The following is a 22,345-nucleotide window of genomic DNA, read 5'->3' as shown; positions in this document are numbered from 1 at the left end:
GCCTACCTTAGGCTCTGCTTCTAAGACAATGGGTAATTAACTTCAGAATCTTTCTCACCAGATTCTAAAAACAGTAGTTAGGTCTATCACGAACTTAAGAACATCACTTGAGCCCTCTAGTGACAGAAAAGATAATCCCCAAAGGCATTCCAGCCATGCTTCCTTGCCCATCTGCCAAGCCAATCCCACAGAGGAGTCAGACCAAGGACAGAACTGACCAATATCCCATTCAAAGGAAAGGCACTTAGAACCACCCTAGTCTCTCCAATTTTATTATAGGATGTGTGGGTAGGGGAGGGAAGGGGCAGATGGGTGACATGCGGGAGCTGGGGGCCCTCCCCCACCATGAGCTTCAAGGCACAGTGTGTGGGGGGAGGTTCAGGAAAAGACTTGAGATGAAGATCAGAAAGCCAAGGCAATCAGTGCCTTACATGGGACAAGGACTGTTCAATGTGGGGCGGGCCCTCCTGCACCAGCACGAGAGGAAAAGCCTGCTGGGTGGCGAGGCTGAGTCTCTGCTGACACTGGGTAGCTCATGGGATTGGTTACTGCCGCCCAGGCCTGGAAGCCCAGAGACAGACTCAGGTGCCCTCCCTCCCTGTAAGGGGCATGGAAGCACTGCCTCCCAGGACGCAACTTGGTTGAGCTGGCTGGCTCACGCCTCCTTTGGTCTGGAGATCAGCGGGGAGTGAGACATTTTGGTCTGAAAGGCTTTCTTTTTCACCTCAATGAAAATGGGCAGGGGAGAGAGGTGGGGGGCAGTGCAAAACAAAACACTCCAAAATTGAGACAGGCTGAATCTCAGCTCTACCGCTCAGTGACCTTGGGCACGTCACTTCACTTCCTTGAGACTCAGTTTCTTCATCCGCAAAATGGGAACAATTACTGTCTGCCTCACAGGTTTGTTGTGAGGATTAAATGAGGAAATACAAGTAATGTTAACAGAGTGCCCCAGACAGAGAAGGCTCAGTATGGATACTTCAGTGGCAGACAGAACTCAGCGGATGGGAGGCCTGGGAATGTGTCTGAGGAAATGTCTGCCTTCCTCTTCCAGGTTTAAGAGTGAGCCCCTGTGGGGGCAGGTGTTGGGGAGGTGTGGCTCCAAGGCTTTAATGAAAAAGTCCAAGGATCTCTCATGGGCCTGAGTGGAGGACAAGGATAGGGTTGGGGCTACACTGACCTTTTTTAAAAAACTGGAAGAAAAGGAAGAGAGGACTATTTCTTCCCATAGGTGCAGCTGCAAAGACATCAAGCTGGACCCATCTAGGATTTCAGATCCAGCCATCATGGGGCTGCTGCTGGGGGAAGACACCACCCCTTCTTTCTCCTCAGCGTTGGGGTTATCAAAAATACCTGTGAGAAACTTCACATAAAAACACTTTTCTGCATATATAAAAAAGACTGGCTGTGGTCAGTGGCTTGGGACGTAGACCAAGGTCTTAAGAGAGGCCAAGGAGGGTCAATGGCCACTCGGTGGTGGGCCAGCTGGTCTGGGCTGCCCTGACAGCTGGGGCAGCACCAGCCCTGCGGGAGGCTGTGGTCTTTGGCTGAGCCACACTTCTGTGGAGCTGGGTCTGTCATCCTACTGTGACCCTTGCTGGGGTAGGCGGTTGGGGGTGCCTTGGCCCTGGGCCTCAGGAACCCCTCAGTGGACTCGCTTGCTAAGAGCAGAAGTCTCCTTCACAGTGAACCTCTCCAGGCAGCTGATCTCCAGCAAGTCCCAAAATAGGTGCTGGGTGTCCTCTCATTAGGTTGGATTGAGTGGTCTGGGAAGCCAAGGTCCCAGGTACAGTGAATTCTCCTTCTGAAGGAGGGCTTTGCCCTGAGCCTCCAAAAGGCTGTCTCCAGCTGGAACTCAATCCACTGGGGGACACCAGGCGGGGGGAGGGGGGCAGCCAGGAAGGAGGCTCCAAACAAGAGTGCTTCCCTGGCAACCCCTCCTTAACCCCCAGTCCAGGGTTTCTTGATGTTTCTTTTGGGAGAGGGTGAATGTAAGGAGAGAGGGGTGGTCCACTCTTCCTAGCACCACTCCTCCCTGATCTTCACCTCACAAGGACCTGGACTATGTGCCCGAGTGGGTGAAGTCCAGGGAGATGACCCGAGGCCCCATTTTTGGTATCCTGAACAGCTTCTGGAATCATGTGGGTAGTAAAGGGCTAATGGTGGCCGCTGGAGCCAGAGGTGCATCCATCCAGTCAGCCCAGACACCCCCGTCTTCCCCCCATTGACCTCAGGTCCCACGGGCAGCCTGGGAGTGGCAGCAGTAGGAGTGCGAGGACCACTGGCTCTGGGCCTGAGGGGCCTGTCCTCAGCACTGGAGGCCCTTCCTTCAGCTCCCCTGCTCCAGCCACCGCTCCAGCCGGGCCTCTCACGGCCTGAGGGCACACTAGGGCTGGAGGAGGGGCAGGCCACGCCGAAGGCCCTCCTTCAGGAACTGCATATACGTGGCCGTGGACGGGTCTTCAAAGGTGGACGAGAAGCTGAAGACGTTGTTCTCAATATCCTCGGGCTTCATGGAGGTGATATCCAAGAAGTAGTTGGCGTTGATGTGGTGGACCTGGAAGAGGGGCTGGGTGAGGAGAGTGAGCGGGCCCCCACTGCTCCCAGTCTGCTCATGCCCTCCTGGGAGAAGGGGCCACTCTCAGGCCTCGACTGTCCTCACTCCGAGGCAGATGGCAGACAGGCAGAGCAGAACCCAACCCAGGGCCCGACCGTTTCCCCTCTCCCGCCTCCGGGCACACAGGGCCCTCTGCCTGCAGAGCTCTCCCACACTCATCTACTGGCCAGAACCTAACGCCTCTCTGCCTTCCCTTCGCCCCCACCCCCCATGGCCCTTTTCTCCTCTGTTCCTGTGACCCTTGAACTCCACACTCCCTTCTGCCAAAATGCCCACCCACTCTGTGTGCCTGCTTCTCCGCTTCCTCTCACCCTGGCTACTCAGCTCCTTAAGGGCAGGTGCCCAGTACACAAGCCAAGAAACAAATGGACAAGCGGGAGGGCGCAGTCCCCAGGCCAAGTTTTGTCCGCCGGGCTCTGGGATGCCAGGGCCTGCCAGGGCCGGGCCCACCGTGCTGACCGCCAGTGGCCCTCTTCCCGGCCAGCCTCAGCTCTTGCTCCCCGACTTCCTCCTCCGCTTGAGAGCCTGGGGAAGCTGACGAACCTCCCAAGGCCTTCAGCCCCACACTAAACCATCCCTCGGGACTCAAAGGGTAAGGGGCAGGAGATTCTGAGGCTCACATGCAGGCCCCGTTTCCAAACCAGCGGCACTTCTTAATTGTGTAACTTTCACCAAGACTCTGGACCTTTTTGAGCCTCAGTTTCCTTGTCTGTAAAATGGGCACTTGTCATTGTCCCTCTCCCAAAGCCGAGTGAGACCCCCGTGAGAGGCTGTGTGTGAGTACTTATAGGGGCCCCCGGGGAGAGATAGGATCTTGCAGCTTGGCTCAGCCTGGGGCCCCCTGGTCCTCTCTGCTTGTCACGAGGCCCGGCCCCTCCTTCCACCTTCCCTCCCAGAGCTGGCCACTACGGTCCAGGGTGAGCTTTCCCTTCCAGGCCACGTTCCTGTCCATTCCCCGAAGTGCTGTCGAGGTCCCCCTTCTTATGGAAGTGTCCCCACTCCTGCACGAGGCAGGCAGGGCGGGTGTGACAATTCCCATTTTATAGAGGGGGACCAGTGAGGTTCAGACTGGCTGGGAGAGCGGCAGGAAGTGGCAGAGCCAGCCCTGAAGCCTGATGAGGTCTCTGAGTGCGCGCCCCTTGCTTGCTGCTTCCTCTGCCCTGAGCTGCCTGGCCCGACTGGGGGAAGGCGCGGGGGGCTGCCTACCACAGTGCCGTTGGGCAGACAAATCATCATCTCCACGGGGAAGCTGTACTTCTCCAGGTGCAGGTCAGCTAGCTTCTTGTGGGACGGGTTCTCCTGGTTGTTCTGTGGGGACACGTGTCCCGATGCCTCAGCCACCGGCCCCGTCCCCGGGGCTCCCGTGGGCCTGTTCTCACCCACCTGCCACTCACCTGCAGGTCTTCCAGCTCCCTCACCAGGGACCAAGTGCTGATGAAGCTCTCGTTGAGGAGGGCGATGATGGGCGAACTTTCCAGGACAGTCTCCCGGAGAGTCCGCCCCGAACCTGTTCAGGAAACAGCAAGGCCGGAAGGGTGAGGCGCCCCCACACGTCTTGCCGGGTTCTCTATCAGCAATAAACCTCCTGGGCTGTGGAGCCGTCTGCGCGCCCCAGTAAGAACAGATTCAAAGAGCCTGCCACAGAGTAGGTGCTGAGTAGCGGATCGCTGTAATTCCAGTCAATGACATTGTGGCGGGGTGGGGAGGGGCGGGGGGAGGAGGGAGACAGACAGACGGACAACAACCTCAGCCCAGGGACCTGCAGACAGTGCCAGCTTCTTAAATCCACTAAACTTTAGAGCCCAGGGCCTTTGCACAGATTATTCTACCTAAAACACTTTTCCTCCTGCCACTTGATAAACTTCTACTCCTCCTCCAAAGTCTCAGCTTACGATCCCTATCTCTGACAAGCCTCCCCTAAGCCCCCCGTTACAGTCTTGTGCCACCCTGCACCATGCCCTGTGTGCCGCTCACCACGCTTGTCTTCATTCGACGCCCGCCTTCTACACACGCGGCACTCCCCGAGGACGGGGACCACTTTTGACAAGACTTCCAGCACCCAGCCTACAGGTTTGGTGCACGCGGTGCCTGGGGTGTTTGTGGATTGACTGGATGAGGGCAGGGGCACGGTCTTAACCATCTTTGTCCCCGCTGTCAGACACCCTAAATCTCTGTGTCCGGTAGGTCTTGGGTCGATCTTCCGAATATGTGAACGCACTACTTTCTTACTTGTGTGCAACCCTTCACAGCGCACAGACATGCTTACATCCATTTTCACAACTCTGCGGGGTGTGTTCCCCCCTTACTGTGGAGAAAACTAAGGCTCAAGGAGGGGAAGTCATGTGGCCAAGGTCTCCACGCTGAAGATGGTTGAGCTGGGCTCTTCCTACTGTGAACACCAGCTTCTTCTGAGCTCAGCGCAGAACTCCCCCGCGCTCTTACTCCACATCCCTGCCCTGTGTAGTCCCCAAGCCCCCCACCCCATGCCCCAACAGGGCAGTCCTGTTGGTCTCAGAGACCTCCTGTACCCCATGAGGTGTGACGTGTCCCCCCATTCTCTCAGCCTGGCAGGGTCTCCCTCACCTCAGCAGGACTGGTCATCCAGGGCCCCCCACAGCAGAATTGAGTGCACCAGCTTGTTCTTGGCCTTGGCGTGGTCGAAGGCCTCGATGAATGGCAGATAGGTGACCTGGGGCCAAGGGGAGACACAGAGAAGCTACCGTGTGCGGCTAGGGTCCTATTCAGGAGGTGTGGACAATGTGTGTGTATGTGTGTGTTTGTAGTGTGTGTAACTGTGCATGCATGCATATGCGTGTGTGTGTGAGAGAGAGAGAGAAAGGGTATTGCTGGGTCAGGGGATGCCTCCTGCCAAGTTCTGAAGGGCAAAAGAGAGTCCCCACTGGTATGGGTGGGCCGGGCAGGGAGGTGGCCTCAGCAGCAAGCCCTGTACCCAGCCTGGAATCAAGTGCCACCACCCCCTCACTGCGCTGTTCCTCCAGCCCTGGCCACACAGAGCTCACCCCTGCCCTCACTCCCGTCTAGCCCCACCTTCTTGAAGGGGTACATGGCCACCTCCAGGCGCCGCGCGGCCTCCTCCCAGCTCAGCTCCTGCTGCCACTTGATCTCCTCAAACACAAACTGGAGGGGCTCCCCTGAGGGCGGGTGGCTGTCGATCATGTTGCCATCCTCATCCAGGATCATGGAGGGGACTGATGGGCCCAGGGCCTCCAGCTCCATCTGGGCCAGAGGTTAGGAGGGGATGACATCAGTGAGGGTGTCTCAGAGAGGGGCAAGAATCCTTGAAAGACCCTCAAAGATCCCCCCACTCAATGCGGAGGTGGAGGAACTGAGGCCCCGGGAAGGGCAGGGCCGGGTCAGGGCTGCGGTGAGTCTGGGACAGAGCCAGGGTCCATCCAGGGCTCCTTCCACCGCGTGAAGCCATCTGAGGGCCAATGGCAACTGTTAGGTTTTCTGTGCAGGATCAGGTGGTTTACCAGAATCCTGCTTTGGGGACAGCTGGCCTCAGCCCACCAGGAGCTCTGGCTTTCACCCACACTGCCTGCGGCACCAAGCCGTGCAGACCTGGGTCGGGACCCCTTGTGTGCTCACCTGGGGGATGTAGCCAATGTCCACCTCCATGTTGCTGCTCTCACCAGCCCCGTACAGCCACTCCATGTCCACGTTCAGAGACCTGGTGACAGGGAGAGGGGAGCCAGGGCAGAACACCCCCGTCACCAAGGCTCATGTCCACCTTTCTCTCTCTGAGAGCACACAAGCCTCCCCATTTTACAGATGAGAACACCAGCGCTTGACAAGGTGACCCCGAGGTCTTAGGGCCACTGGGATTCTGCCCGCAGAGCCTGGGCCCTCTTTTGTCCCTGGGCCGCCTCTTCAGGAGGCGCCGCAACCACACCACGCTCCACTGGCCCAGCCCCTTCCAGTTCACAAAGGGCTTTGCCATCCGTGTCTCACATGCTGCCCACCGCTCTTTGAGGCGGAAAGATCATCAGTGCCTCCCTCAGGACACGGAGAGGGGCAGCCTGAAAGCGCAGCGCCCGCCTCCCTGAGCTGGCCCCCCCTCCCGCTGGAAGTGTGGCCCCACCACAGGCCACCTGCAGATCGGCCACATGAGGGAGCCCCAGGACCGACAAGTAACTGCCTTGGGCAGGGTGGGGGGGTGGCGCATGAGGAGCTGGGCAGCCCCCGGGGCCTGGTCCCAAGACACAGGCTCAGGAGCAGCTGGTCGTGGGGCTGGTCATTTGCCCCTGCCTTGTTTCACCCAACCCAGGACCCCCACCTCCAACCCTGGGGTGGAAGCAGATGTGCTCTGGGCTGAGCCTGTGCAGTAGGGGGGGGCTTGCTTGCTGAGGGGAGGGAGAAGAAGCCACTCCTGCTCCTGGCGGCCGCTTTCTCTTCCCAGACTCTCCCAGCCATCCCTTCACCCATGCCCAGGAGCCATCCCCCCCGTGTAGCTGATGAGGAAACAGGCCCAGAGACGGCCAGGGCCTTGCCCAGGGCCAGGCAGCCCGCTGGTGCCATGGTGGAGACTCCCAGCCAAGGTCTTGTCCCTGTCCTGGGTCACTCAGACCCACTAAGCAGCCACTTGCTATCAGGGAGGAATCTGGAAAGACTTGAAGCCAGGCCTTCTGGTCTCATGCTCCCCCGACAAGAGGCTGACCCTGAGCAGGCTGGGCAGGCAGGCAGGCGGCCGGCATGGAGCCCTCCCGAAAGGCCTCTTCCCTCCATCCCCCAGGGCCTGTGGTAGCAACTGCAGGCAGTGGAGGGCCTGCCCCCCGCACTACATGGGCTGCTCCCTTTGCCTGGTTAAACCCTCCTCACCCCACCCCGCCCCACCCAGCTCTTCCATGTCTCTTCCTCTGGGCAGGCTTCCTGGCCTCGGACCAGCCAGGTCCCTGCCCAGCTGCCAGCGCTAGGGTGCCATGCGCAGGCTGGGGTCATGGGTGTGTGGGAGGTCTGGCAGCAGAACGAGGGTGTTAGGCTCCAGCTTCGGGGAAGGTCTGCGGCAGGGGGTCCCAGGCACAGCGATGGCGGTCCAGGCCAACTGGGACATGGTTGCCAGATGATGGAACGACCCACCTCCGCTCACCTCTAGCTGCCTGCTCCTGGGTCAGCTCCAGGCCCCTTCCGAGAGAAGTGGCTCTGGGGAGCGAAGGAGGGACAGAGACGGAAGGGGCCTCTGGGCCCCTGCACCTGAGCTCCTGGAGCTGGGGGGTGGAGTGGGGCCAACTCTAGTGGGGTGCAGGGCTGGGCCGGGGCCAAGGCTCCCACCTGTGGTTGGGCACGAAGAGCCGGAAGTCTCGGATGTGAGTGGCGTCTTTGGAGAGGATGATGTGGCCGGTGAACTGGCCAGGTGAGAACCAGAAGGGGAAGTCAGGCGGCTCGCTGAGCTGGAACTCGGCGTGGATCCTGGGGGCAGGGGGGAAGCAGCCTGGCTGGGAGCAGCCCCCTGCTGCTTTTGTGCCAAAGCTGGGGAGCCCTCGGCCAGACTCTCATGGGGAGGACAGGGCTGGGCAGGGGACGAAGGAGAATGTGTGGGGCAGGGAGAGGCCATGAGGCTCTCTGAGCGCTGCCCATCCTCAGGGCCCGGCCTGGCCTGACCAGCCTTCCTCTGAGCCCTCACAGCCTCTGCAGGGTGTGTGTGAGCTGGTATCACAGCTCCTACGCGCCCCCTTCTGGGTGGGTAAGTCACAGCCACCAGCCTCATGCTAAGCACGCCCCATGCTTTCCCCGCACTCCCAGGAGGAAGTCACCACCACCATCCCCCCCACGGATGAGGAAACTGAGGCCCAGAGAGCCAACACTGCTTGCCCAAGACCAGAGGGTGGTACATGGTGGCACTGGGGGCTTCTGGGAAGACCCTGCCCTCATGGTGCCGGGCCCTTCCATGCTTCCCGGGGGTCCCCGGCCCGGCTGAGAGGCCAGGGAGGGTGTCTGAGGACTACACACCGGAACATCACAGTGTAGTAGAAGTCGCTGATGGCCGTCAGGCAGGCGACAGCCCCCTGAGGGGCAAAGCGGGTCTTCACGAAGGGCCGAGGGTGGAACATGCTCAGGAGCCGGTGGATGATGACCTGGGAGGGGGCGGGGAGGGGGCGGGTAGTGAAGACCCGTGCTGGCTTGTTGGGTCCTGATCCCCTAGGTGAGCGTCTGTTCTGGGCCTGCAGGCAGGGGGTGCGAGAGGGGGTTGGGGGTCCGGGTGCAGAGCAGACGCAGAGGGGGCCACGCCTGGGCTGGGGCTAGGGCTCACTATGGGGCCTTCACCTCTTTGCCCTTGGGCGGTGGTGGATAGAAGCGGTTGTTGGACAGATAGCCGGTGAAGACGCTCAGCTCACTGGGGATGATCCACCAGGGCTCGCCCAGCTCCACCCGGCCCTGAGGAGGAAGGAAGGGCCGGAAGTGGCGGGCGGCGAATACCGCACTTGGCGAGGCTGCCGTCGTCCAGTTGCGGAGGCCAGATAGGGCCAGGCGGGAGACCTGGGATGGGGGGAAAGCCGGAGCTCTAGGGCGCCGAGAACCACGACGTGGGCGTCCCCGTTCCACGCGGGCCTGGAGGTCTCCCTTGAGCCCTGACCGGGCCCACAAGCGAAGGGAGCAGCACGACCCAGGGGTTGCTTTGTCCTGGGGACGGCCAGAGGCCTGGCAGGCACTATCTTGCCAGAGCTGAGGCTCACCTCACCTCCCCGGCCCCCAGCAGCACCCTGTTGGCCCGCTCAGGGGCAGCCCAGGCTGGAGCCGGCAGGGCCAGTTAGGGCTGGCGGGGGGCAGGGTGGCGGGGAGCTCTGTGCAGGGGTTCTGCCGGCCTCTTCGCCAAGCCCAGGCCTCCCAGACACATGGTCCTGCCTCCCTCCTCTGCACCAGATGGCAATCCTGACAGCCACTGCCTGCCACCCCCTCCACCAGCCTTGCCTTCTCCCTGACCTTCTTCTCTCCAAGTGTCCCCCTGGGGCTAACGTCCCACAGAGGGGGCCAAGGCTTTGGAGAGAAGTCTGAGGAGAAAGGTGGTAACCACCTTTTGGGGGAAATCTCGGGGGTGAAGAGCAGGATGCGACCGCAGAGAAGGGGAAGGAAGGTCACCCCCAGAGAGCGCCCCCTTCTAGAGTCGCCCGTACCACGCTGGCCGGGCACCTGGCAGGCCCAGCGTCCCTCAGCTGTTTCCTGGTCAGTACGGCCCCATCTCTGTCAGGAGAGCTGATGCGCGGGACAGAATGAGGGTCAGACTGTGCGGGCCTGTCTGTCTGCACGTCTGGAGCACCGAGGCAGGACCCGGGGCACGTCCTGGGATAAAAGCTGCCCCTTGGGCAACCCCTCCCTGCCCCTCTGTGCCACAGGCAGGAGTCCCATGAGGCATCCGCCACTAGGACAGCACGTGCCTGGCCCCTTCGGGGGGCGCTCTGCCACCAGGGAGCTGCCAGGTCTTCGACGGCATCAGCCTCCCTCTCCCTTCCCTGCCTCCACGGCGGTGGTGGGGGCCAGGCTCACTGGGAGGAGAGAGGTTCTCGGAGCTACTCCCCAAGGAGACTGAGCAGGCAGTTCTCTAAGCAGGGCTGGATGTGGGGCGCCCGGTGGAGCCGCCTGCCCGCGGGGTCCTGCCCATGGGCTGGCCACCCCGGCAGGGGAGCTGCCCGCGAAGGGGGACTGCGCTCTGTGGGGCGCTGCTCCTGACCCATCTTCCCTCCAAGTGCAACTGCACCCTGGCACCTCGCCAGCTCCCACCCTGTTCTCACTGCTCTGCGGGGGACTCATCTATTCGGACAACTTCAGCCACCAACTATCCCTGCCAACCTTCCCTCCCCAGGTCTTCTGTGGGAGGACAAACCTGTGTTTCCAACCTCACTTACTGGACTGTCCCCCTGGACATCCCCAGGCACCTCGACTTCAATGTGTCCAGACTGACGTCATTCGCTCCCCACCAGACCCATTCCCTCCCCTGGTCCCCATGGGGCAAATGGCCCACCAAGAACGGGGCTTCTCGTCTCCTGTTTCTCCCCAGCCTGCCGAGCATCTGACGAGGGAACCCTCCCATTTCAAAATCTGCTATGGTAATTTGCTGCTGCAGAATGAAGGCCAAAGTCAGGCGACGAGGCCCTCCCCAGTCTGGCGACTTCTCTTCCAGCCCCACTAGCCGGGATGCACCTGCCTGTGTCCCACGTGCTCTGGGTCCAGCCGCACCAGCTCTCTGTCCGCAGGTGGCTGGCCCGGCACTTCCTGCCTTCAGACCTCTGTTCATGCTGCAGTGGCCTTTCAGGGGAGACCGAAAGGCTGAGTCGCTGTGGGCTGGGCAAAGAGGAAAAGTTGCTCCTGGCAGAGGGAACAACATCCAAGAAGGCTCACAGCAGGAAGAAAGCCTGGACATCTGGAGTGGCTGGAACAGAGCAAGCTGAGGGGGAAGGGCGGGGAAGGCAGGCAGGGTGTCGGGATGCCTCGGGGCCAGGATGGGCTTGCGACCTTGGCCCAGGGGCCTCAGGATGGGGCGGGGCTGCTCAGGACAGCATTAGTCAGGCACCCTTCCCCCCCACGGCCCCCTGCCAGGGGCTGAACCTCAGGTCTGGTTCATCAGAGTGCAGCAGAGCACCTGTCAGGTGCCAGGGGCCTGAGGAAGCGCAGAGGCATGAGTCGCAGGCCTTGCGCTCAAGAAACTCAAAGCGTGGGCGGCCGGGGCGGGGGGGCGGGGGGGAGACTGACTTGCAGAAAGTAATGAGCTGGCTCCAGTGCCCGTGCTGCCTCCTCTGCCCGGGTCCTTCCATCCTTCCATCCCTCCCCCCACCGCCGGCTCAGCCCCCTCCTCCTGCAGTCTCTGTCAGACACACTGGCTCTAGGAAGCCAGTCCGGATCCCGTCTGGATTAGGGGCTCATGCTTACCCCTCCTGCACCACACTGTGTCCTAAACAACTGGGTTGGCATCGCACCCTCTTCTGGACCCCCCCAGGGCCCGGCACACTGGGGTCATGGGGGCAGCTAATAAAGGAAGGAAGGAAAGACGGAAAGCGAAACAGAGCACAGACCTATTCTCAGGGGTCAGTGTGTGCAGACGATCCTGTATCTGTGGTCCCACCTGGGGGCAGCCTCCACTGCCCCCCACTCAAACTCACCCCCAGGAACCCATCTTTGCTCTTGGTCATGGACTCCGGGCGCAGAGGCTGGAATCGGGCTTCTATGGTGAGCGTCTCCTCACTGGGGTCAAGGGCCAGCTCCGCCTCCTCATAGCTGGCTGCAGGAACGGACCCTAGGAGACACACAGTTGCTGGAGAGCGGCCCTGCCCTCCGGCTGCAGGGCCTCTCTTCTTGGGGGACGTCCACCCCCTTCTCCCCCCACACTGGAAGGTGATTTAAGGGGGCCAGGCTTAGAGCTGGAGTAATAGTTAACAATTCCCAAAGTAACAACCAATAAGTATCTCATTTTAGTTTCACAGTAGTCCGGAGAGGCCGATAATAACATTATTACCAATTCCACTTTACACATGAGAAAGTGGAGGCTCAGAGAGGTGAAGTCACTTCCTGAAGGTCACACAGCTAGGTCGTGGGGGAGTCAGGATTCAAACCCAGGCTTGTTTTCCTCTAAACCCACAATCAACCATGACCCTCTTCTGAGGGCACTGTGATCTCAGAGACTCCGTTTCTTTAAAGGCTCAGGAACCACATGACCTGCATTCAAATCCCCCGCCTCACCAGCTGTGTGATCTGGCCAGTGGCTTGTTACGAGGATTGGATGAGAGAATCCACGTGGTGTTAGCACCAGGTTTGGTACAGAGTGAACCCGTAATAAACTTTAGCTGTATTACTACTACCAGCGGATTCAGGGTTGGGGAGCCACGGAGCGAGGGCTCAAACCGAATTCTGACTCCACCCTGTGCTCTTTCCACCTGGCCAGGCTGGCTGGTTGTCCAGCTTCCCTCTGTTCTGTGAACTGAGTCCGAGATGAACTTGGTGCTGGGCCCACCAAAGGCAGCATCTGGACAGGCAGCTGCCTCTCCCAGTAGCTGGGGTCCCAGCACCAAAGAGAAGCTACTGCCTGGGGCATGCAGAAGAGAACGCGGGCTGGCCTCATCCGCCCGGCTCCGGGCTGAGGTCAGTTCCATTTCCTGGACCATTTGGGGCAAATCACTCAGCCCCTCTGGTTTTCCTACATGGGCAATCGAGGCCATGCTGCCCTGCGTGTCCCTGTTCTGGGGGCCTCTTGAAATGAACGCTTGTCAGAGAGCCACTGAGAAGAACGAATGAAAGCGAGAAACAGGACTGTCTTTGACACCATCTTTGGTATCATTAAGCTCTGAGATAGATTGCAATGTTCTCCAGAATGCCAGTTTGGAAGAGAGGAGACTCGCTTCTCCCCGATTTTCGGGGTGGTCCTGTTTCCTCATGTCTAAGGAGGGGCTAGAGTGGCAGTTGCTGAACTTGATTTCTCAGGTCTTTTCCTGCCTGAGGTATGCCCAGTTTGAGACCTTTCAAGTGTGGAGGGAGTCATGATGAAGACTGAGGGAGAAATGAAGCCTATTTCAAAAAGGATGACTGACGGAAGGGAGGGCCCTAGACACCTCTCAGGGGTAAGGCAGTGGCATTGCTCGCCATGGTGCTGTCCCCGGGCAGGTTCACGGGACAGAGATGATGCTTGGCATCTGCTGGCGAATTGACTGACAGGCCAATTGGAAGCACTGGGAGCAACTCCTAAACAGGAATCATCAGAATCATTCGAGATGCCTTTCTAAACTGCATATGTCCAGAATCCTCCTCAAACCTACTGAGTCAGAATCCTCAGGAGCTAGAATCAGGAAGCTGCCCTTTTAATCAGCATCAGCTTCTGATGTAAAGCCCTGTTCTGAAGAATCACGGTTATTTCTGCATTTGTAAGCCGATGTAGCAAAACTTTCCAAAGAGCAATCTGGAAACCTCAGAGAAAGGGAACAGTTGGAATGTGCAAGCCTATTCGTCTGCCTTGCTTTTTCAAGTATTTTACTCTTATCACAGATTATTATTAATTCAACTGTCCAGCACGTTATGGCCTTTTAGTTTCTTTCATAAAAAGTTTTATTGCCTGACTTATAAGTAACTCATTAGAGACAATTCGTACAACTTTTAAGGTATAAAGAAAATTAAACACGCTCATAACTGAACCAACTAGACAGATGGCTTCTGGTTCCTGCACAGATTTGATGTTTTGGGCTTTGTTTTATGTTTTCTTTTCCCAAAATTTGGTCCAGTTTTGCACTCCTAGCAGCCTAGGTGTTAAGGGAGGGAGAAAAAGATTTATGTGAAAAAAATTACAAGTGCCCTCGAGCCCAGCAAGCTTGTCCAACATGTCATTATGAGGGAACTCACTCTCTCTGTCCATAAAAAAGGACAAGGAGGTGGCTGGGTGGATGCTCTGAGGAGTGTTTGCAGAATAAGAGGTCAAGGCCAACCCACATGAGGCTGAACTGTTTACCTGCCCATCTGCCTTCACCGCAGAACTGAATGCCACTGAGAGACATGGACCCACATCTGCTCCAGCAAATTCGCATTTTTCATCTGACCCTCCTTCTCTGGCAGGGACTGTGGTCACCAGACCAGCAAGTGGCCGACCTACCCGACCCCGCCTGAGACACGGAAGGCCCGTCACTGGCCCCGGCACTCACTCACCCGAGGGCAGCTGATGTCTTTCTTCCTTGCCTTTCCCAGCTATTGACCTACTTACACCCAGCTATTTGGATAACTAGATCCCAAGTTCAAGAGATGTCACAAGATGTTGGAGAGAAATGGACACAGAGGTTGGGGTGCTGGTGAGACCGTGAGAGAAGCATTTAATAATTCATTAGAATATTTCAGCACCTCATCTTTATTAAAAAAAAAAAAAAAGTCACTGACTACAAGTAGGTAAAAATGGATCGCTAGGACAGGCTAGGAATCTGACAGCACCTGAGCAGAGTTTAATCGTTAGTAATACTGGTAAGAGCTCCTGTCTCCTGAAAGCTACTGTATACTGGCCACTCTGCAGACATTCTCGCAATCCTCAAACCTGGGAACCGGTGTGGGACCTGGAGCCAGATGGCCCCGGTTCTAATCCTGGCTCTGCACCTCCCTGTGCCTCATCTCCCTCTCCAGGCGGCCCTCCTGCTAGGAGCAGGCACAGTGGTCAAGAAGCTGAGGGCCATGACGCACGTGCCCCCCTCCCCAGGCCCCAGCCTCTCCTGGTACCTGTCAGCTTCTCAGCAATGGGCTTGAACTCCTCGGGGCTGATGTACATATCCCGGTCGGCGTCCAAGGAGGAAAAGAGAAAGAGGCCTTCCGTCCCCAGGGCCTTCAGCGCGGACTCCTGCTTGGGAGGAAGGGGCTCCGTTGAGCACCATTTGGATAACCCGCTTGGGGGTCCTAAACAGGCAGAGGGGGCAGCTCCCAGCACCACCTTCCTGAGTTCTCACAACACTTCCCAGTCCACCCACCCAAATGTCACCTCTGTACCATCCCAGAGCCCCAGTCCCCCACCCGGTCCCTGCTGGGCCCTGCTTCACTCTGCTCCTTCATCCACTATCCACTAAGCCCAAGGCTGTCCTAGTCTCCTACCTGGTCTCGTCCCCATGTCACATTCTTTCACCAGTGTCCTCTCCTGTCCCCGAGCACTGTCCCAGCACTCCCCGGGGCCACCACCAGACTCTCCCGGGTCCCAGCTTCACTCCCACTGTCCACGCCACCGGTCTGTCCCAGGCCATACCTCACACTGGGCCAATGTTCTGGCCTCCCGGCACAGTCCTCCCCAGTCTGCTCGACCCGCCACCCCCACCCTTTTCCCTCCCTTTCCTGCCACCCTCCCCGGCCCACCGGTCCCGACCTTCCATCGCGCCCCTACCCGGCAACCCGTGCCTCCCCGGCCCCTCCCCCTCCCTCCGAGCCCCCCCGCCCCCGCCGAGCCCCTCCCCCACCTCCTCCCAGTCCCGCCCCCCCCATGCCGCCCGGACCCCGACCCCCAGGGCCCAGCCGCCCCCCCCCCCCGGCCCCGCGAGCCCCGCGAGCCCCGCGCCCGCCCTTCCCCCGGGGCCGGACCTGCCGCGCGGCCGCCTGGGCCTCGTTGTGGCGGGCGTAGGCTCGCGCGGCGGCGGCGGCGGCGGCGGCGGCGAGCAGGGCCCCGAGCAGCGCCAGGCCGCGGGCGCGGCGGGGTGCGGGCGGCGGCGCGGCGGGGCCGGGCTCGGGGCCGGGGTCGGGGCCGGGGTCGGGGCCGGGCGGCCCGCGCTCACCCGGCCGGGCCCGGCCCATGGCGGCGGCGGCGGCGGCGGCGGCGGCGGACTCGCGGCGGCGGGGGGCGGGGCGGCCTCCGGGCCGAGGGGCGGGCGCGGGCTCGGTGGCGTCAGGGGGCGCCCAGCGAGTCAGTGCGGGGGCGCCGGGGACTCCCTGCCGCCCGCCTCCCAGCCCGGCCTGCGCCTCGGCTCCCAAAATGAAAGCGGGGCCTGGGCGTCCCGTCCCGCCGGGCGGAGGCCTGGGAGGCGGCGGGGGCGGGGGGCGTCCGCACCTCGGAAGCTCGTCGGGGAGGGGACTCAGGGCCACCAGGCTTCGTGTCCCCCTCTGTTGGCAGACGCGAGGGAGGCCCCCCTTATCTCACCTGCTTTCTAAACCGTCTTCAGTCCTCTTGAAGAATGGAGACCTACCAAGAAAGCCCTGCCCCTACTCCATCCCCGTCAGGGTCCATAGACTTCCACTTCTGCACGTTCGCGGGGCGGGGGTGGGGGGTGGGGGGGGAGCGACCTGTACACGGCCACCCGCAGGTGCCGCGGCCCTGAAAACCTCACCTGCTGGGGCCAGAAGGTCCTCACCTGTAAGGGGGAGTCAAAAGAGGCCCTCCCTGTGGATTGTGGCGCGGAAGAAATACCTGGGTTGGTGCGACTGGCAGCCCCTCGGCATGGGCAAGGCCGGACTGTGACTTACCAGCTTCCCTCTCCTCTGCTGGACATGGCACCACCACAGGAGCGATTTTTCTAGAGAGCAGTTCTTGGCATGCCTGGAGGAGGACCTGGGAATGGGGGTGGGTGGAGTTTAAAGAAATACTTTGGGATCTGTCAATACTTTTGGTTCCTGTCTCCAGAAGCCTTGGTTCCACCGGGGCCCTCTTCCATGATTTTAAGGTCTCTAGGAGCCCAGGGATGGCTCTGTCTTTCCCAGGAGAGGGCAGAAACCGCCCAAGCCTCTAGAAAAGAACCCCGGCCCTGGGCGAGCAGCAGCACCATCCTTCATCACTGCCAACCCCAGTCCATGTGCACCTGTCCGGTCCCAGATGCTGGAGGGACCACTATGTGCTGGACTTGGTGTTGGGTGTGTTATGCTCTTACTTGTTCTCAAGCAACCCACTGAGGTGAGGATTGTTTGCCCACCCAGGTCTGAGTCCACATCTCATGCCCTGCCGCCTCCTGGGGGATGGTCCAGCCGAATGACTGGGGGTGAGGACTTTCTTCTACCACCACTTCTGTCCTTCATCGATAACCAGCCATGACAGCACCCTGTGCGCAGGGCCCCATCTTCCCAGAGCCCACACAGGACCTGACACGTGGTAGGCACTCTAATGTCTTTTGGATGAATGATTCCCAGGGACCGAGAGCTGTGGGCTCTGGACCTAGCTTTTACCCAGTGCTCTGGCCCCAAAGCCTCAGGGGGACCCACGGAGGGGCTGACATCTGCTGTTGGCTTCTGAAGGCTTCCAACTGTGCTACTTCCAACTCATTACCGCTAATGTTTGGGGACACCCTGCGTATGACAGATGCTATTAGAAAACCAAATTCTGCTCTATCAGGAAGCAAAGCTAACAGAGCACAAAGCAGGTTAGGAGGGGAAGATTGATGAGCCAAGGCCCCTGGAAAATAAATGAGGGAAGTTTTCTTTGCCAGAATACTTTTATGTATTACACTTGGTTCTTGTTAAAGACACAGACACCCCACTGATCTCCGTGGCCCAGGGCCGGGGAGATGGGCTGCTGGGATTGGGAGGGCGCTGGACGAGGGGTGGGTTTACGAGACTTGACTTAGATCCGTGAGCCTCTGGGAAGAGGATCCATGTTGGGACCCAGCTCTGGGAAGACAGCTCTGGGCTTGGGCAATGGAGCTGGACTAGTTGTCCCACCAGTGACACCCTTCCCAGGAGGCTTGTCTCCAAACCAAGGACCTGGGCAAGGCTGGGCCTTGAGAGATTGGGCCAGGAGGGTCGCTCTGGTCAGCAGTGGCGCTGCAGGGGCCTTTTGGCACCTTGTCTCTGAGCCCTGAGTGGGCAAGGGTGGTATTTGGGAGTAGCGGCAAGTGGAAATTACATCAAAGTACGTGGCATGCTGGCTATGTCCTTGAGGGGCTCCCAGGTGAGCAGGGAAATCATTCTTACACCCGTTCAACACATGTTTATGGAGGGTCTTGTATGCTTCGTTCTGGGCATTGGGGATCCACAAGAGAAGACAAATGGAATCTGCTCTTCTAGACAAGTCAATGGGTACTATGACCCCCACTCCCACCTTCCCCGGAGGTAAGTGATCTGAGAGAGGGCTGTATGCAGAGGAGGGTCCCCGTGACTGTCAAGAGGGGCCAGAAGAGGCTTCACAGAGTGGAAGGCCAGCCAGGCCCTGAGTTCAGGAGGTCACCAGTCAGAGCACCAGGGGAAGATCATTCCAGGGGCAGGAAGAGCAGAGGCAAAGGCCTGGCGGCATGAACGTCAATGGCATGTCTCTGGCATGATGAGAATTTGAGCGGGGGGGGGGGGGAGTGTGAAGGGAGGGGGGCACGAGAGACAGGCTGGGGCTCCGAGCAACTTGTGAAAAGCTTGGACTTTATCCTCAAGACAACAGAGTCATCCGAAGAGTGGGACATTCGGCCACAGAGGCTTCCGGTCCTTCCCCTCCCTGCTGTGTCCACAGGGGGCATTGGTGCAGACACCCAGGGGCGCTCCATCCGCCCGCTGGAAGAAAAGGCAGGGCCAGGATCACTGCCTCATATTCTGGCTTGTGCGCACTCACTCTCTCTCTCTCTCTCTCACACACACACACGCACACGCACACACACACACACCTGCCTGCCCTCCAGTAGCATCCTCTCTTCCGCTTGCTGTTTCGCTGGGGCAGACTTGCTGGGGAGGGGCCCCTGCTCTCCAGGGAGAAGATCAAAGTACGGTTTTCGACTGCAGCTCTAGGAGGATAATGAGCTGGGGTCCAAGGGGGAGGAAAGCCATCTGGCGCTGGGTTTTGTGCTTCTCCTCTAACTCGAGGAACCTGGACGGGCAGAGGGGTTATTTGCTCTGAACCCAACCCCTGACATGTTGCTGGCCAATCACAGGACCAGCATTTGGGAGCAAAATGCCACTTGGGAAAGGGGAGGCTTTACCTGCCCGGACCACGGGGGCCTCTCGACAAGCTCAGGCCCTACTGTGTGCCCGGAACTAGTCTAGGCTCCTGGAACACAGTAGTGAAGACAGACGAGGTACTTCCTCTTTTGGAGCCAAATATTCTAGCAGGGGGAGAGAGGTGATACACACGCAAAGAAGATCACTTCGGATAATGGTAACCGTGAAGGGGTGAGACAGGCAGGGGGCAGGCAGCTTCCCCAGGAGGAAAGGAAAGAAGGGAGAGCCGAAGGGAGGGCATCCCAGGCTGAGGGGCCAGTGCAGAGGCCCTGAGGAGGAAACAGCCTTGGTGTGTTCAGGAAACGCGTGGAAGGCAGGGCGGGCTGTGTGGAGTAACAGGAAGGGCTAGTGAGAGAGCCAGGGCCGCACGGACGTTGTAGGCCGAGGCAACAAGCTGTCGTTGGATACAATGGAAATCATTGTAGGGTTTTAAGGAGGGGAGTGACGTGTCACTTGTTTTTATTATTTTTTTAATTAAGCTTTTTATTTTAATTCCAGTGTAGTTACCTGATGTGTCTTTAGACAGACTTTTCTAATAGCCAAAAAGGAGACAACCTCCATCTCCTCTGATGAGTAGATAAACAAAATGTGGCAGATCCGCACAACGGAGATTTGGGAGCAATAAGACGGAACAAAGCACCACTACGTACTACAACACGGACAAACCTCAAAAACATCACACTGAAACAAAGAAGCCAGACACAATTGTAGGACTGTAGGGTATTGTAGGATTCCATTAGTATGGCAGGTCCAGAAAGACCAATCCGGAGACAGAATGTAGATTTGTGGTTGCCTGGCACGGGAGTGGGGGTAGGGAGTGGCTGGTAATGGGCACAAAGCTTCTTTTTGGGGTATAAATGTTCTAAAAGGAGATTATGGTGATGGTTGTACAAATCTGTGAATATACTACAAAAACATGAATTGTATACTTTAAATGGGTGAACTTTATGGCATAAAAATTATGTCCCAATAAAGCTGAGGTTTTTTGTTTTTTTGTTTTTTGTTTTTAAGACCTTTCTGGTTTCTGGGTAGAGAACAGACTGAGGGGAGCAGGAGTAGACAGAGGGAGTGGGGGGGCTGGTTCAGTATCAGCCCAAAGCATCGGGGCCCTGGGCTGGGGGTGGGGGCCGTGCAGACCGTGTCCAGTAGACAGTGGTGTCCTTCCCGAGGTGGGAAAGCCTGAGAGTCCCAGACTGCCGTGTGGACATGACCCTGAGCCTCGTATGGAGCGCAGTGCTGGGGAGGGGGCATGTGCAGGAGTCTGCAGCTGTGAGCTCTGGGGACCGTAAACTTTCGAGTCACCAGCCTATAAATGACACTAAAGCCACAGGATTCAATGAGACCATTGAAGAAGAGAGAAGAGGCCTTTGGTTTGCGTGGCCTCGGCGGCTGGTACGTGGCCACAGATGTGGCCGTGCCCCTGAGTGCTGAGGGGCTTTGGTTGGATTCGCAGGCACAGGGCTGATGCCAGGATTAGCCAGAAAAGAGATGAATTGTGGGGGTCACGACTGCCTTTGGCTAGGCTCTCTCGTCCTGTCCAGGCAGGGAGATTTATTTCCTGGGGTCAGGAAAGGCCCGCATGTGGACAGCTTTCTTCTCAGCGCCATGGCCGCAGGGGCCCTGGGAGCCGCTCGACAGCCCAGTGGCTCTGATGCGCCATTGGGCTGGAGCATCACAGGGCTGGAGCGGGTACTCGCTGAGTTTTCCTGGCTGGGGTTTTTTGGAGTGCTGAGCGGTGAATGCCAAATCCAGAAGAATTTTTCCCTCTTATAAAAACACCCTTCCTCCAATCCTGTTGCTCATTCAGGACTGGAGGCTGAGGCTCTCAAATGCAAAGACCGGCGAGTGTCATGCAAGCCCCAAGAAATGAGTTGGACATTTGGGGGCCTCCCAATGGTTAGTGTCGAGCCCGGGAAGATGGTGCTGGGTCAACAGCCCCAAACTCGTCTGCTCTGAACTGTGCCCAGGGCCGAGGAGAGAATAGGGGTTGGGGTGATCAAGCTCCCGGTTTGTCCAGCACTGAGGGGTGCTGAGGCTGGGGCCTGCTCAGTTTGAAAAGCAGCAGAGTTCTGGGCAAGCCGGGAAGAGCTGGCCCCCTACCACGGGAAGACCGTGTCTCCGGGTGCCCCGAAGTGCTTACTCGTGCACCGCACCCACAGAGGGGTAGATGGGCTTTATGATGACCAGACAAAAAAGCGTTAGAGCCCTGAGTATATAGGACATAAGTTGTTATAAGTTGTCTCATAAATTTGAGACCGAAAACTCAGTGGAATGTCTATGATCTGAAGACTGAGAGGGAATGCAAAGGCCATGTGCCTGAAATCAGTCCGTGGCGGAAGAGGTCAGCACAGGGTTCACTCCAGGGATGGCGGGTATTGGCAGAGAGCAGGAGGGAGCTCTCTGGATGCTGGGAATATTCTCTATCTTGATGCGAGGGGAGGCTACCGGAATGTGTACACAGGTGAACACTGCTGGAGCTGTGCCCTTAAGATTAGTGACTTCTACACATGTGACTGTGTCTACACTATACCTCAGTGGAAAGGCTCTTTTAAGGGGCGCCTGCGTGGCTCAGTTGGTTAGGCGTCAGACTCTTGATCTTGGCTCAGGTCTTGATCTCAGAGTGGTGAGTTCAAGACCTGTGCTGGGCTCCATGCTGGGCATGGAGCCTACTTAAACAAAATAAAGTTCTTTTATTTTTATTTATTTTTTAAGATTTATTTATTTATTTGAGAGAGAGAAGGGGCGGTGGGGGGGAAGAGCAGAGAGAGAGGGAGAGAGAGTCCCAAACAGACTCCTCACTAAGTGCAGAACATGATTCGGGGCACGATCCCACAACTCTGAGATCATGACCTGAGCTGAAACCAAGAGTCGGAGGTTCCACCGACTGAGCTACCCAGGTGCCCCCCAAAAAAGTTCTTTTAAAAAAAGATTCATTTGGGAGCACCTGGGTGGCTCAGTCTGTTGAGCGACCACTGGATTTTGGCTCAGGTCATGATCTCAGGGTCGTGGGACTGAGCCCCTCGTGGGGCTCCGCTCAGCAAGGAGGGTAAGGAGTCTGCTTGTCCCTCCTCCTCCCCCTCTGCCCCACCCCCACTTGCACTTGTGCGTGCTCTCTCTTTCTCTCTCTTTCAAATGAATAAAGTCTTTTTTTTTTTAAAGATTTTATTTATTTATTTGAGACAGAGAGAATGAGAGAGACAGCACATGAGAGGGGGGAGGGTCAGAGGGAGAAGCAGGCTCCCTGCCGAGCAGGGAGCCCGATGCGGGACTCGATCCCGGGACTCCAGGATCATGACCTGAGCCGAAGGCAGTCGCTTAACCAACTGAGCCACCCAGGCGCCCTAAATAAAGTCTTTTTAAAAAAGATTCATTTAA

The 22,345-nt window shown here is 58.4% G+C and overlaps 1 protein-coding gene and 1 long non-coding RNA gene across 3 annotated transcripts; one reads left to right on the top strand and one right to left on the bottom strand.

The window, feature by feature from the left end:
• Positions 1 to 256: 256 nt before the first annotated feature.
• Positions 257 to 15,859, bottom strand: SELENON (selenoprotein N). Its single transcript, XM_081817776.1, has 12 exons — positions 15,650 to 15,859; positions 14,807 to 14,924; positions 11,728 to 11,861; positions 8,900 to 9,112; positions 8,585 to 8,709; positions 7,907 to 8,044; positions 6,227 to 6,308; positions 5,666 to 5,854; positions 5,201 to 5,306; positions 4,012 to 4,124; positions 3,824 to 3,925; positions 257 to 2,557 (listed from the first exon to the last, which is right to left on the bottom strand). Exons 1-12 carry the CDS (start codon positions 15,857 to 15,859, stop codon positions 2,387 to 2,389), a joined length of 1,701 nt encoding a protein of 566 aa, XP_081673902.1. The 3' UTR covers positions 257 to 2,386.
• Positions 15,860 to 16,350: 491 nt separating this feature from the next.
• On the top strand, positions 16,351 to 19,961 carry LOC115942261 (uncharacterized). 2 transcript variants are annotated; one of them, XR_014144740.1, is made up of 3 exons: positions 16,351 to 17,144; positions 18,033 to 18,100; positions 19,469 to 19,961. It is a non-coding gene; the product is annotated as an uncharacterized LOC115942261 (long non-coding RNA). The 2 variants fall into 2 exon arrangements; XR_004076856.2 differs by having other exon boundaries at positions 18,028 to 18,100.
• The last annotated feature ends 2,384 nt before the right edge of the window (positions 19,962 to 22,345 follow it).

This window comes from Leptonychotes weddellii, chromosome 4 (assembly GCF_054177405.1).
Source record: "Leptonychotes weddellii isolate Sample4059 chromosome 4, ASM5417740v2, whole genome shotgun sequence".
In the NCBI taxonomy this organism is placed as follows: domain Eukaryota; kingdom Metazoa; phylum Chordata; class Mammalia; order Carnivora; family Phocidae; genus Leptonychotes; species Leptonychotes weddellii.
Note: the sequence above shows the minus strand (reverse complement) of the source record. Positions and strands in the feature narration are given on the sequence as shown.